The following is a 14223-nucleotide window of genomic DNA, read 5'->3' as shown; positions in this document are numbered from 1 at the left end:
GGTTAGTGAGTCAGCACACAATTCTAGTTTTGAAGCAAATGAACACAATTTGCTTCTTTTTTTTTTGTTTATATGCAGGCAAAGAAAAGGTCACATTTAAAGAAGGATTCGGTCTGTTTCGGTGGAGGCAGTAGGAAAATTTTACGCAGGAAAATAAATGACTTAGAGTCAATTAGAAGGTGTCTTCACCTTCACTGCACCTGACTGTTCCTAGACCCCATATTTTGGAAGCACCGACAGCTGCGGGTGTGTGAACCGCAGCAGGTCGCGTTTCGGGTGTCCGCACCGTGTCCCATCGTGCCCAGCAGGACTGGACACAGGTTCAGCTTGAAAGATGCAGCAGGAAGGAGCAACAGACAACTAAGGAGCATTGCTAGCAGTAACAAACCATCCCAGCTGGAGCTTTCCGCCCCTCTGATTTTAAAGCACAGCTGTCTGCAGAAATATTTCAGTTTTTGGCTCTTAGCACTGCAAATTGTCAGTCTTTAATGTAAAGGCAGGTAATGTAGTGCCTCTCACTTTGCAGAGGGGAGCAGGGCCCGAACACGGAGCACAGAACAGCTCTCTGCACCCCACAGCATCTTCCTCCTCCTCCTCCTCCGCTTCTTCATGGCCCCCCATAACGCACAGCTACCGCTGTAGGACATCATATACAGCTAAAACATCACTGTATAGCGCTCAGACACACAGAATTCCCACCTGCTGAGGTGCTGCTGATCCTCAGCCCCTTCGTGTCGCTAATTGTCAAAGGAGCCGAACTCCCTTGTCTGCTCCTACAAGCACACGAGACCACCGCCACCACCACTATGGCCATCAAAGACCCCTTTGCAATAAGTATTTTCAACCCAGGAAGTTCAGTGATAAAGATCAATTGATTTGGCGTATTAAACATTAAACCATGACAAGAGCGGGCAGTGCCCCCGTCCCTCTGCACACTGTGGTCCCTGGGGCTGTCCTGCCATCCAACACATTCTATTTCAGCTACACCCTTTGTTAACACCAGGATTGTTTTGTTTTTTTCCCAGCAAACCTCCCCGTTTTGCTTTTCTCAGCTATTTTAAAGTCCAGAGACACCAGCCACTATGTATTAAATAAAAGTTCCCTGATAAGTAACCTCTGAGCAGCTGATCCCCCAGGCCTGATCCTGTTCACCAAGGAGTTCCAACAAATCTCGATTTAAAATATTTCACAGGTGCTCCAGGGAGCCCATAAAGGGGGAGGGGTGTGACATGAACACTGACATTTTCTCTACAATAAGGTAAAAACAAACTAGAGGAAACAGAGAAGAAACTGCAGCTTTGCTGGTGCTGGATCCCCTGGCAGCGCCTCACCAGAATGATGGAAAACACCATGTGTGCTGCCTCAGGCGAAGAATTGACACAAGTGGCCCAGAATGATAGATGATCCCTTGTCTAGTATATAGGCACGGCTACAGGAAAGGAGCACGAGCTCTACAAGTGTTCCTGGGTGACCTTTCCCACCACTAAACACTGGTATATTTTTATATGTGTATAAACCAGAATACTTCCCCCCACAGCATTTTTTGATCGCACCTTCTTCTGCGTTCCTGCACCATCCACCGCCCAACTGCTGCCACCGCTGCCGACACACCGCGGGGCCTTTCTGCTCATCCTCACCTCTTTAACAACAATAGTACTAAATGACTCAGCATACACATGGTGAGTCAAAGCTGGGGATGATCCCCACCTGGTCGCTTCACCTGTGTCCTGCAGCTGCTCTCTACATTAAGAAATAAGGCTCCAAGCAGCAGCACTGGCAAAGAAATCAAGGCTTCACACTTGGTCCCGGGCAGGATAATAAGCTGTAAGAGAGGATTTCTTGGGATGAACAAGAGTACAGCGGCAAACACAAGGCAAGGAACAACACTGAGAGTCCTGGTCAGAGATGGTCCAAGTGGGTCATGGTTGGGAAGGCTCCTGAGTCCTCCAATGCTCAGATTATGTAAAGTTCTACAATAAATTCAGATTAGGGTGAGTAGCTGCTCACCAAAACATCCATGCGCCTGCTGAGGAGGGAAAAGCCTTTGTATCCTCGTGGTTGAGCATCTTTCCTACCCTGCTCCTGTCTCCAGGACCTCACGTAACCCCAGGCACAGATCCCAGAGCATCGCGGCGGGAGCATCCCCGTCCATGCTCTGCCTGCCACACGGCGCTGGCACCTCGGCCAGGAACAGACAGGGTCCCGTGGGCAGGACCAACAGCTGCCACATGCTGCGGGAGCGCCCGGGGAGGGGTCAAGCCAAGCTCTTGGTCATGCTGAGGCCACACACGCTGGATGAGAACCTGATTCACGCCGTGGTCCAACCTGGTAGGACTGGAGATGTCGCCATCCCTGGGCGCTCACCGCTCCAGAGCTGCAGCGAGTTTGCTCTGAGGGATGCGCTTGTACCACCCAGTGGACCCAAAATGAGCCACGAAAGCTCTGAGAGCTGCTTGCAACAACCACATGCTGAGCACGCAAAAGACAAGAGGAACTTCGCTCCACATGAAGGGCAGGGGGTATTTTTAACAGCCCAGCCTGTGCTGCGGGTTGCTGGGTGGCTGAACTTCATCCCTGCTCCGGGCCAGGGCGATGGGCGAGGATTGTTACCGGTGGCACCTTGAAACACTCTCAGTAGCCCAGGATGAAGCCACCATGTCAGGGCAGCCCTGATGCTGTAAAGCAGCGTAGGCTGCTTCTAGGACAAACCAAACGTCCTCTGCTCGGCTGCCGTGTGCTGCATCCAGTGCTCCCAGCTCCCTCATTCACTTTTAGTTTGTCTCACTTTATCAGCCTCGCAGCGCTAAGTTGTATGCTTGAAATACAAAAGCTATTAGGACTGAGAAGGTCTGAAGCACGTAACTGGTTTTGAGATTTTTATTTCAGGAAAAAGATTAAAGAATTAAAATAGGAGCTGCCCTGCTGACAAGAAGAGTTGAATTCAAGAAGCTGATAAAAAAGGAGCATTATATGCATTGAGCACTGTGCATTTTCAGTCAATATTGGCTCTACTCTCTACTCTACTTTCCTTTGACTAGGAAAAGGGAGTTTCACATGCGCACAGACCCTGGGATACACGGGACTCAATGAGAGGAAAGGAGTAACAGCAAAAAAAAAAATTAAAAACAAAAACAAAAAACCAAAAAACCAAAACAGAGTGCTGCGCTTGATCTAAGAGAGGCAAGAAAGTGATCTTAGAGCTCGGCCCCCGAAACACCGATTCCGACCACCAGCGAGACAGGAGGCAAAGACACACCGACGGGGCGGGCTCCACGGTGCAGCTCCCTATCCGGAACCACCCCGGCAGCCCCCAAAGCTCGCTGGGGCTGCGGCGTCGCCGGGGCTGCGGCATCGCCTACATTCAGGATACGGCACAGTCACGGGGCAGGAGAATCATTTCTTGCGTCCTTCTCCAGCGAGACATCAGTGTCGTCACCTCCAGGCTGCGTACGCCGGCACGGACTTGCGCTCCCCGACAGCTCCCCAAGGCTTTCCCCGCCTCGTAGGTGCAAGTAATGCAATCGAGATCAATGGTTAATTAGGCTCCTGGCGTGCTCTGAGCACTGTGTCTCTTGACAGCAGTAAGAGCTCGGTATGGCCGACACCACCCCAGGCCCTGCTTGCATACCAAAAACGGTTGGTACGACAGATTTAGCTTATTAACAGGCTACTGAGCCTTAATACTGACACTTAGTGTAATGGTTTACAGTAAAGGAAGGATTCTCCTAGAAAGCGCCGAAGAGAGGGGGGAAAAAAAACCCAACAACCCCACCCCAATCCCTTCCTCTCCCTCGCAGAGTCTCTGGAGCATCTCACAGGCAGGGGAGGCGAAGGGGGTGGCGGGGGGCACGGCCACCACGGCGCCGGGTCCCGTCGAGGGCGCCAAGACGAAACGACAGCGAGGAGAGTCGTTAAGGGACAAGAGACAAACGGTGCTGGTGCTGTGCTGCCTCAAGCTGGGAGGTGCGCGTGGTCAAGCGGAGCGGGGAGAACTAGTCATTCTTCAAGTCCCTGGATTCAAAAAGCTTCAGGCGCTCTTGCACAGTCAGGCCTTCCTTCAGACTCTGGGAGAGACAAAAGACAGAGGTGGGACACGGGCGGGAGGTGGTAGTGGGTGTCGGGCACACGGAGAGGGCGCGATGCCGAGGGAAAGGCAGCAGGACGGGCTCCTCGGCGGGGAGATTAGTGGGACATGCTAAGAGAAAACACACGGTTATGGAGAGCGGTTACTGGGGAATGGTGCCTAGAGAGAGGGTGAGATTGCAAACAAACCAGGCGATGTACCAGAAGCAAAATGAAGAGGCAACGCCGTGCTGCAAGCGGGATTAGCTCGACTCGGACAAATGATCCTGGGAGCTGGGGGAATTTCAGCAGAGCTCCAGCACTGCAGGAGCCCTGCGTGGGCCAGCTCGGATCTGCTAAGCCAGACCTGCACGTTGGTCCTTCCCACACCGACTGAACGTGCATCCATCTGGGACGGTCCGCACTCAGTCAAGGTACAGGCTTTGCTCAAGAAGCCCTGGAAACTTGTGGTTTTGTTGCCAGCGACAATCCCACCCTTTCTCTAACCCCAGCCAGGGGGGTCTCCCAAGCCAAAGCTGCCTCTACTGCGCAGGGTTAGACAGAGGACTTGTGGAATGCCCGCTTCAGGGCTGATCTGATGCAGCATCCAGATTTCATGGCACAACACTCAGCGAGGCAACAGAAAAGCCTGCCCTGCTAGCCCTTGGCATTTGCATTTGTGAAATCTGTTGCCTACATGTGGGGACCCAGGAAAACAACACTGTGAGGGGTGTAGAATCATAAAATCTTTTTGGTTGGAAAAGACCCTCAAGATCACTGAGTCCAACTGTTAACCCAGCCCTGGCACTACCCCATGTCCTGAGAACCTCATCTCCGTCTGTCCAACCCTTCAGGGATGGTGACTCCAGCACTGCCCTGGGCAGCCTGTTCCAATGCCCCACAGCCCTTTGGGGAAGAAATTGTTCCCCAGATCCAACCTCAACCTCCCCTGGCGCAACTTGAGGCCGTTTCCTCTGCTCCTGGCGCTTGTTCCTGGGGAGCAGAGCCCGACCCCCCCTGGCTCCAAGCTCCTTTCAGGCAGTTCAGAGATCAGAAGGTCTCCCCTCAGCTCCTGTTCTCCAGCTGAACCCCCCAGGTCCCTCAGCCGCTCCCATCACACTTGTGCTCCAGCCCCTCACCAGCTCCGTTCCCTTCTCTCAACTCGCTCCAGCACCTCAAGGTCTTGCAAATTCTTGTCCCCTGTACAACAGCTTTAACCTGAGACCAGTCCGAGCAGACACACAAGCCAAAATCCAACCTTTCCTCCGTCCTGCGGCCCCAAAGCTGTGGTGCAGGAGCTTCAGGGGCACAGAGCACCAGGTAGCGAGTTGTCCCTGCGTGCTGCTGCTACAGAGGAGGCACAGACATCTCCCCAACCAACAGCCGGAGCAACAGCTCTGCCTCCGCACGCTGGAAAAGCTTTCGTTGCTGGGCTGCTCCTGCTCTGGGACAGGGACCCCGCCGGTCACCCCGCCTGCAAACTGGTTCTTTGCAACTTGCGAGGAATTCAGTCTGCAGCTGGAATGTTATTTGCTTTATAGACCAAGACAAGGCACAGACCTGAACACAAAGTCCCTCCTATTAACAGGCAGCCACGTCCCCTTTTGCTTTTATTACCTGGCTGTGGTGCTGGAGGACTGTACAATCACAGCAGCTGGTTACAACTTTTGGGCTGGGCTTTAACGCGTGTTTATCAAGGCAGGACTCCATGATAAACTTGCTCCGAGCCTGTGCAGATTCCCATGGTTACTGTATTTCTTTAAATGTTTCTCTTCCCACAGGTCCTTGAATACAGAACAGCTTTGCGAAGCAGCACGGAAATGAAAGCACTGAAACGGATTGGTTTGAATTTACAAATGCCGTTTGCTTTCTTCTCAAGGGGCAGCGGAGTCCCTTGGGATGCGGATCTCTGAGCATCCACTTCCTCAAGGAAGTTTACTTTGGGCCTCTTTAAATAGGCAGCAACCCCTGCATTCCAGTTCATGCATCTGATTTCCCATTACATGGAAGGAGACAAACACAAACCATTAGACTGTTCTGCCTGATGCTGCAAATTCCAGTAAATTCAGCCCTCAGGCAGCCTGACAACACATTCGAGTCGCTGATGAGGGGAGCCTGATGGATGAAATCTATGATAGAGGGATTCTCCATCAGACCTCCTAGGGCTCCCCAGCCGCCCCTCTGGCACCGCGCTGGGGAGCTCCCCTCTCTTCTGACCTCCCTCTGCAGATGTTCTAACCTCGGTCTTCACCACGAGCCAGTGAATTAACTATTGCTCCAGTTACTCCAGAGATTTGGGTCATTAGGATCGGCCTCGTTTCTCATCAGCTCCCTCCTGTTGCTGGAGGAGCTCGGCAGCCTCGGGCCAGCGCGTGGGACGGGGAGCAGCAGGGTGGGCAGCGGGGAGCTGGAGGAAGCCTGGAGGTTATTGGGCAAGGAACACTCTTTTGCTCAAGCACATAACCTAAAGAAGCAGAAATTATGGGTAGAGGAAATTTCGGGCATCTCCTCTGCAACCAAGACGGGGGGCACCACTTTACACGCTACAGACCTTTGTGGGAAATGCATTGACAGGTATCACTGACCCACTCCTCCACTTGGCTAACAGCAAAATGGCTGTTTGGTGTTTTTTTCCTACAAGACCTGGATGTTGCTGCAGTTTAGTCTGAGGCATGCAGAGTCATTCAAGCATGCACACTCGGCGTCCCGCGCTCCCAACACAGCAAACAGCAGGACGTGCCCCACCATGTCCAAATCCTCTCCGTGCTGCTTCGCTGTGTCGGCGAGGGTGGGAGGAGCGGGAAGACAAGAAAGCCAAATTCCCCGGGGGGAGAGCCAGAGAGATTGCGTTTCATTGGGATCCGCTGACTTCTCCCTTCCCACTCCCCTCCACCCCAGTAAAACAATTAGCCGTAAATAAACCGGTCAGTCATTAAGAGAAGGAAGGGCTCTGGTTTGCCGTGGAGGTGTGAGCAGGGCATGCAGAAGTGAGCCGCTCCAGCGGGCGGCTGCATCGCTCGGTGGGTGCCGCTTTGTTTACCTACGTGGCAGGGAACCTGGACTCGGGTTCATTTCAGTTATCCCATGAGACCTGCTCAATAACGGACTGTTGAAGGAAAAAAGCAAAGTAAAGAAAAAAAACCAAACCAACAAAACAAAACAAGAAGCTCATAAATCCTAAAAGCACTGGAGTCCGCGCAGCCCCAGCCCCCCCGGCAGTGGTGCGAGCAGGCAGAGCCCATGCTTGCTCTGCTCTCCTTCCCCCACCAAGCAACACAGACGAGGGAACACAAGATAAAATGGTCTGAATTGAAGTGGTGAAGGGAAACCCAACATCAGACCTGGCCCAGCAGGTCTGGCTGCCCCTGAAATGCGCAGAGACGCGCTCTGTATTTCCCGGGTGCAGCACAGACACCCCAAGCCGATGACCCAGGCTCGGGTGGTGACGGTTTCCCCAGCATGGGCACCGAGCTCAAAGCCTTCTGCCTGCCCGGCTTTTCGCTCTGCCCAAGGTCTCAACCACTTCAAACAGCACGAGACACCAGGTGTCCAGTGGGAAGAGGCAAAGCAGGTTCTGCCCATGTTCACCTTCCTTCCAACTGACCTACTTTCTTTTCCTTCCTACCAACGATGGCTTCTCAGTGGCTTTACTTGCCCTTTTTGTCCCTGTGGTCCCACAGGAACAGCCATGAGGGAACTCTGGCTGTCAGCAGGTGAACTTGGCAAAGCATCACCTGGGCTTTGGGACCCACAGCAGGTACAGAACGGTCGGACAAACACAGGGCCACCTGCACCACGTTAACACACAAATTAAGCGTGTGTTGAATACACCCAGGACAAAGGCATCGTTGTTCCGTATAAAGACCAAAAATCTTGCAGTGAACACTGTAAAACTGAGAACGATGTGCACATTTCCACCTATTGACACCATTGATTTTCAACTGAAAACAGGGAGCAAATATGGGGAGAGTCCTCCTGTGAAAGACCAAAGAACAGGGTGAACTTCATCCTTTTTTAAAGCAGGGAGCAGCTTCACACCTCAATCTCAGCAGGGTCAGGAGCGTGTGTGTCCTGCCAGGCCCTGCCTGGCTGCACACCAGCCGTTTTGCAGTCAAAAGGTCACTTTTTTCCCCAGACTAACTCTAGTAACTGGGAAATCCTCAGTTTCCTTTCCCTACCAATTCCTTCCCACCTGAGACCCCCACCGGAGAGTAACGCTAGGTATTTTCATCACTCACCTTTGACCTGATATTCCTTAGTTGCCGGCTAACACTGGATCTGTCTTTCTTCAAGAAATCAGGGTTGCTTTTTGATTTCATAATATCTGGGGAGAAGCAAAAGAAACAGCGTCAGCCTGGTACCCGGGTGGTCTGCGAGCAGTGGGGCTGGGGCTGTTCTGCCCTCCCGGCCCAGGCAGCGCTGCTGAAGGGCAGAGGGGACTCGCCGGGGTCTCTGCTGCCCTGCACGGTGTCTAGAATCATAGAATCATTTTGGTTGGAAAAGACCCTCAAGATCATCGAGTCCAACCATTAACCCACCCCTGGCACTGCCCCATGTCCCTGAGAACCTCATCTCCATCTGTTCAACCCTCCAGGGATGGTGACTCCAGCACTGCCCTGGGCAGCCTGTTCCAATGCCCCACAGCCCTTTGGGGAAGAAATTGTTCCCCAGATCCAACCTCAACCTCCCCTGGCGCAACTTGAGGCCGTTTCCTCTGGTCCTGGCGCTTGTTCCTGGGGAGCAGAGCCCGACTCCCCTGGCTCCAAGCTCCTTTCAGGCAGTTCAGAGATCAGAAGGTCTCCCCTCAGCTCCTGTTCTCCAGCTGAACCCCCCAGGTCCCTCAGCCACTCCCATCACACTTGTGCTCCAGCCCCTCACCAGCTCCGTTCCCTTCTCTCAACTTGCTCCCCAGCACCTCAAGGGCTTTCTTGTCCCGAGGGGCCCAAAACTGACCCCAAGATTCGAGGTTTGGCCTCACCAGTGCTCAGTACAGGAGCAAATGTGTAGCATGAGGTTTTCCCACTACAAAATGCCAGGTGGCTTTCAAAGCCCACCAGCTCCCCATTCACAGGGCTGGAAGGAGAAACTACCATGAGACAGCAATTCAGGTCCACCTGGTCCCTGCCACCTCTGGTGAGACCGTCTGCAAGGAGCAAGGGTGGGAAGCAGCACAAAATGGCAAAAAAAAGCACCACTCAGCCCCGTTCCTGCATCAGGGCTTGTGTGCCGGGGTGCACGTGTTATCTCAGGAAACCCACGATCGCTTAGAGCTGCTGGAGGACTGACCATATCCTGATACAGTGGTGTTCACAGGGGATTTCTCTCCCTGAGCTTCTGTGGCTGCTTTCAGCTGCTCTTTCAACCTGCTGATATCACAGTCTGCCTTGGCCTTGACGATGCTCAGCTCCGTGTAGATGTCTTTGTACTTGTCGCTGGCGTATTTCTTATCCTGGCAAAGGAATAAGAACGACACAGCTGGAGTCAGACACAGCTGGAGCCGAGGGGGTTGTGAAGGCGCTGAAGAGGAGCTTGGCAAACGCTGACGGAAGAGCCGGTAGCGAGGAGAAACGCTCGGCTGGGGGTAACACACACATTTCACACACACTCTCGAAGCTGCACCTCACAGCCCGCGCACACAGCCCCCTCGCTGCAGGACTGTTTGTGGGTTTTCATTTTAGCAAAGACGGAGAATTGAAGCAGAGTTCCCAGAAACGGCCTTGGCAAAGAGGCCATCTGGAGCAAACCAGACCTGATGCTGGGAGGCTCTGATCACTTTTGCCACTTCAAATCTGATCTGATGTGACAGGAAACAGGGAAAAGCACTGAAGGAGATGTTTTCCCACAAGAAGGGAGAAGGGGAAAGTCCTGAGCTGATACAGTTGTGGAGTGCTTTCTGATTACACCAGAATGGCTATTCAATTCCAATCAAGGGAAAGAAATAAATGTTGTTTGAAACGTGGGGATAAGTGAGCTGCAATCTAAGCACGCACACAGAGGAGCAGCACAGCCTGCAAGAGCATTTGCAGAAATGTCCCTGGGCATTACCCTCAGCGCTGTCTGCAGCTCGTCTTTGAGGGAGCTGATCTCCTGCTTCAGGTACTGGATTTCTGATTCTTTGACCCGCAGCAGGACCTGTGGGAACAGAAGCAGCGTGTTCACAGCCGAGCAGAAGCAGCGTGATCCCAAGATGTTCACCCGCTGTGCCTGGTGACAACCAAGCCAGGGCTGGAAGCTCAGTCCCACACCAGCTCCAAAGCTGCTGTTCACCCGTCTTCTGGTTCATGTTAAGAAAATCTCTCCTGGGTCTCATGGGACCTCGCCCAAGCTCACACGACCACTGTGCTCCCTGCACACCCCTTGGTTTACGTTAGTCCCCGCTGCTTTGCACGGACTGGATCCCAGGGGACAAGCAGGGAATGGGGAGAAGGGAAGATCAGGATTCCAAAAGCTCCTGCCCCCATTTTGCCCCACAATGCACTGTGCTGCCCAGCCATGCATGGATGCATAGAATCATAGCACAGTTTGGGTTGGAAGGGACCTTCCGAGCTCATCCAGTCCAACCCCTGCCATGAGCAGGGACATCTTCACCCAGCTCAGGTTGCTCAGAGCCTCGTCCAGCCTGTGACAGGCTCCTGGGGGCCCAGAGGCACCTGTGCCCACCAAAGCTGCTTTTTCAGTGTGGCAGAGCTCACCTCCAGCTCGTAGGCATCCTTGCCCTGCGTGAGAGGCGATCCAGCAGCCTCTCCTCCTCCCTCCCCGGTCAGCAGGGTCCGCAATCGCGTGATCTCCGCAGCCAGGCGGTTATTCAGCTCCTGGGAAGAGAAGGAGAGACGTTGTGGAAAGGGGGAGCACGTCCATGGCTCAGCACGGAGCCCGTCGGGCGGTTTGCCCATCACCTCCTGCCTGCGCCGGCTGCCTCAGGACACAGCGGGGACAGGGACCCTCACCTGGTTGTGGGCGTTGAGCTCCTGGTTCTCGCGCTGGCACTGCCGGAGGGCCTGCCTCTCGGCCTCCAGCGCCTGCGCCAGGTGAGCGTTCTCCAAACACTTCTGCGAATACTGCTCCGAAAGCACTTCCAGCTCCCGCTGCACCGACTGCAGCTCCTCCCTGCAGAAGCACAGGCTGGGTTAGTGCCCGCCCCACACGCCACCGCTCCTGCCCGCTCTTCCTCCAGCACCCCGGGACAACACAACAGGGATTTGAGCACTGAGGACTTACACATTCCCTTTGGGAAAAACCACAGTGAGCCAGCCCTCCCTCTGCCGGTGCAGCGGTGCTTGGGCACCAAAGGGGACGGGAGGTCTTTCTCTAGGTTAAATGGCAGGACCTCCTCAGGTTTCCAAAAACTGAGCTGAGATCTGTCAAGTTTCCTCTGGGTACTCGGGATCGTGTGTATATACACACTTACACATCTTATGTAATGCATCAAGGTTAATAAAGCTGCCTGTTTTGCTCAGCTCCTACACGAGGACAGCCTTGCCACAAAGTGCTAAGTGCTTTCTCCTCACCCGGTTAAATTTGGGTGGGCAACCACCCTGCTGCAGCTGCGTGAAAAGCAGCACTGTCTGTGCACGTCTGCTACTTCTGGTGACCATAAAGCAGCTGAATTTGGGTTGTGTGCAGACGCTGACCTGGAGCTTGAAACATCACGGGCAACCAGGAGCCTCGAAACAGTGCAGCTGAGTTGGGACCAAAAGAAAAGGTCCCTGCGATGACAGGTCTCCCTAACTCGTTACTGAAATCGAAGGGGATGAAGGGGTCTCCCCCACACATCGTCTCGCCGCGAGACGCAGAGGATGATGATGGACTCACAGGTATTGCCTCCGGAGCGCCTCGATGTCGGCGTTGACGCTGCTGATCTGGGAGCGCTGGGACTTCTCCAGCTCCCGCTCCAGCTCCTCCCGGTGCGCGTTCTTCATGGCTTCGATGGCTGCGTGGGACAGCACAGTGTCAGCACCCACAGCTGCTCCACCCAAGGGCGTTTGGGGTGTTTTTTTGAGTTCTCGTTTGATTTTTAAATCAAAACCTGAATCATCCAGCAAACTTCCCATTGCTTCTCAGCCCCGTCAGTCTCTGCCCCTGGCTGCAAAGCAACAAAGGGGCTTCTGCAAATCCCACTTTTTAATTAAGTCCAAATGATTGTCCGATTCACACGTTGTTTCATGGATGTGGGACTCCTAATGCACAGACCCTGGGCTCCAGCGCTTTAAAACGCCCTGGGGTACCAAAGAATAAATTCAGTGTGGAATCGGCAATAAATTAACCATGGCAACAATTAACGCCTTTCTGAGATAGAACTGAAGATGGACCAGACTGTGTTACAGCCAAGGAGAGGGATATCAAGCCTGGAGAAGGACCAGGAGACAGGTGTCCACCATAAACATACATCCCACTGGCCTCTCTCCATGAGCCCCACCTGGCCCTCATCCCACCCCATGCTCTGCTCCTCCACGCTGGAGCAAACACCATCCTCATGTCCCCATCAACACGGACCTGCCCCACCGCTGGGGACCCTCTGGTGTGTCCCCATTTACCTGAAATGGTGGCAGCCGTTTCTTCTGCCAACAGGCGGTCCTTCTCCTCCCGCAGCTTCTCCAGCTCCCGCTGGTGCTGCCGCTGCAGGTCCTCGATCTTCTTCTGGTGTGTCTCCTCCATGGCTGCAAAGCCCCTTTCACATGTTGCCTGCAAAAGGGACGAGGGGAAGGGGTTGACCCGGGAGTGTGAGGCTGGTGTCACAGCGGTGGGGAGCCCACCAAGAGCTCAAGTTCCTGGCTCCATCATGGGGATCTTCTCCCTCCCCAACCATGGAGAAGCCGGCCAAGGATGGACCTCACAGATGGGTCAGAGCTCGTCCCGTCAGCTCAACCCCTGACAGCTCCGGTGAAAGGACAGGGTAGGTCTGAGGTCACACCAGACTGGGGAGTGCAAATATATGTTAAGAAAAAAACCCTGCTGTGCCCCTTCTGCTCTCTTTTGCAATGCCTGATTCTATGCGGCTACCTCTGGGGTGGAAAACAAATGACTTGTGACAGCAACAGGACCTTAATTCCCAACCCAGTATCGCTTCAAATGCTGCACAGGCTATTATTTGCTAATTACGAGGAGTGAACTTAGACCAGGCCAGGGGAGCAGCGCTCTGGGGACGCGAGAGCCACCAGCCATGAGATTTCAGCCCCAGCCCGGTCCTGCCCCGGCGCAGACCCCGCTCCTGCCTCAGCAGCGGGACGGGTGCAAAACCTGTTTTCAGCTGACAGCCCAGATGTCCCGCCAAGCACATCGGGGCCCTGGACAGACCGACAGCTGCAGGACAGACACAGGACAGCAAAGCTCCCGGCAGGCTCGAGATACGAGCTGGGAAGGGGCCTGCATGAGCTGTGTCAGACATTTAGGGGCAACCCTGATGCTAAGTGCTGCACCGGGCTTTTCTCCCTCTTAATGTTAGAAGCCGGCTTTATTTCCTGATTTCAGCGGATTTCTTCTTGATTCACATTCATCTTTTCCTTGAGAAGCGAGAACTACCACCTACGGAGCCATTGGGACTCCATTGGAAGTTAAAGGGGGACAAATTCACTCCCCCAGTGACAGAATTGCTCATGACAGTCTAACACCTGCTGACCTCCGCCAACACACGCTCTTCAGCATCACTTTGTTGCCTAATGCTCTGTAACCTGTGCCGCTCTCATCCCCAGTTTTCATCTCTGGTGCTTTTATTGCTCCCCTTCAAGCTTGAATCCTGAGGCATTCTGCATTTTCTCAGCCTTTTTTACAAAAAACCCCTCATAACTCAGTGCCAGAACATGTCTGGGCTTGGCTGACTCCGGAGAGGCACGAAGCAGCTTTGCAGGGTTCTTCATTAAAACCTCTAATGCTGGAGAAAAATGGTGGAGGTTCCTCTACAGGTCTGGCTGTAGAGTCAGTATTTAATGTATTGTAAATGCATTGCTACAAATCCAGGAGATTTGAACAGGTACAAATCAGTATCTGGTGTTACTGATGTTACATTCTCCATCAGCTTCGGAAGAGAAGGATTGAGTATGTTTTAACCTGTAAATTGAACAGGTTTGCAATCGCCTGGTTAGCTTTCTAACCAAGGAAAGTTTCTATTTTGCTGTTTGTCCCTCTGCAGAGATTCAGAGAGGCTGGTTCGCCCTCCTCCTGCTC

The 14223-nt window shown here is 53.5% G+C and overlaps 1 protein-coding gene across 2 annotated transcripts in view; it reads right to left on the bottom strand.

The window, feature by feature from the left end:
• Positions 1–2828: 2828 nt before the first annotated feature.
• The window catches only part of MPRIP (myosin phosphatase Rho interacting protein), a 75047-nt gene continuing 63652 nt past the window's right edge, over positions 2829–14223 (bottom strand). For both annotated transcript variants that reach the window (XM_080354075.1, XM_080354076.1), the window contains 8 exons: positions 12597–12744; positions 11875–11992; positions 11010–11169; positions 10755–10874; positions 10108–10194; positions 9349–9511; positions 8301–8386; positions 2829–4064 (listed from right to left, as the gene is read on the bottom strand). In XM_080354075.1, the coding sequence (XP_080210201.1) occupies positions 3993–4064; positions 8301–8386; positions 9349–9511; positions 10108–10194; positions 10755–10874; positions 11010–11169; positions 11875–11992; positions 12597–12744 (954 nt within the window). In that variant the 3' untranslated portion in view covers positions 2829–3992. The remainder of the gene's footprint in view (positions 4065–8300; positions 8387–9348; positions 9512–10107; positions 10195–10754; positions 10875–11009; positions 11170–11874; positions 11993–12596; positions 12745–14223) is intronic.

This window comes from Nesoenas mayeri (assembly GCF_963082525.1).
Source record: "Nesoenas mayeri genome assembly, chromosome: 15".
In the NCBI taxonomy this organism is placed as follows: domain Eukaryota; kingdom Metazoa; phylum Chordata; class Aves; order Columbiformes; family Columbidae; genus Nesoenas; species Nesoenas mayeri.
This window is presented reverse-complemented; position numbering and strand designations above follow the sequence as displayed.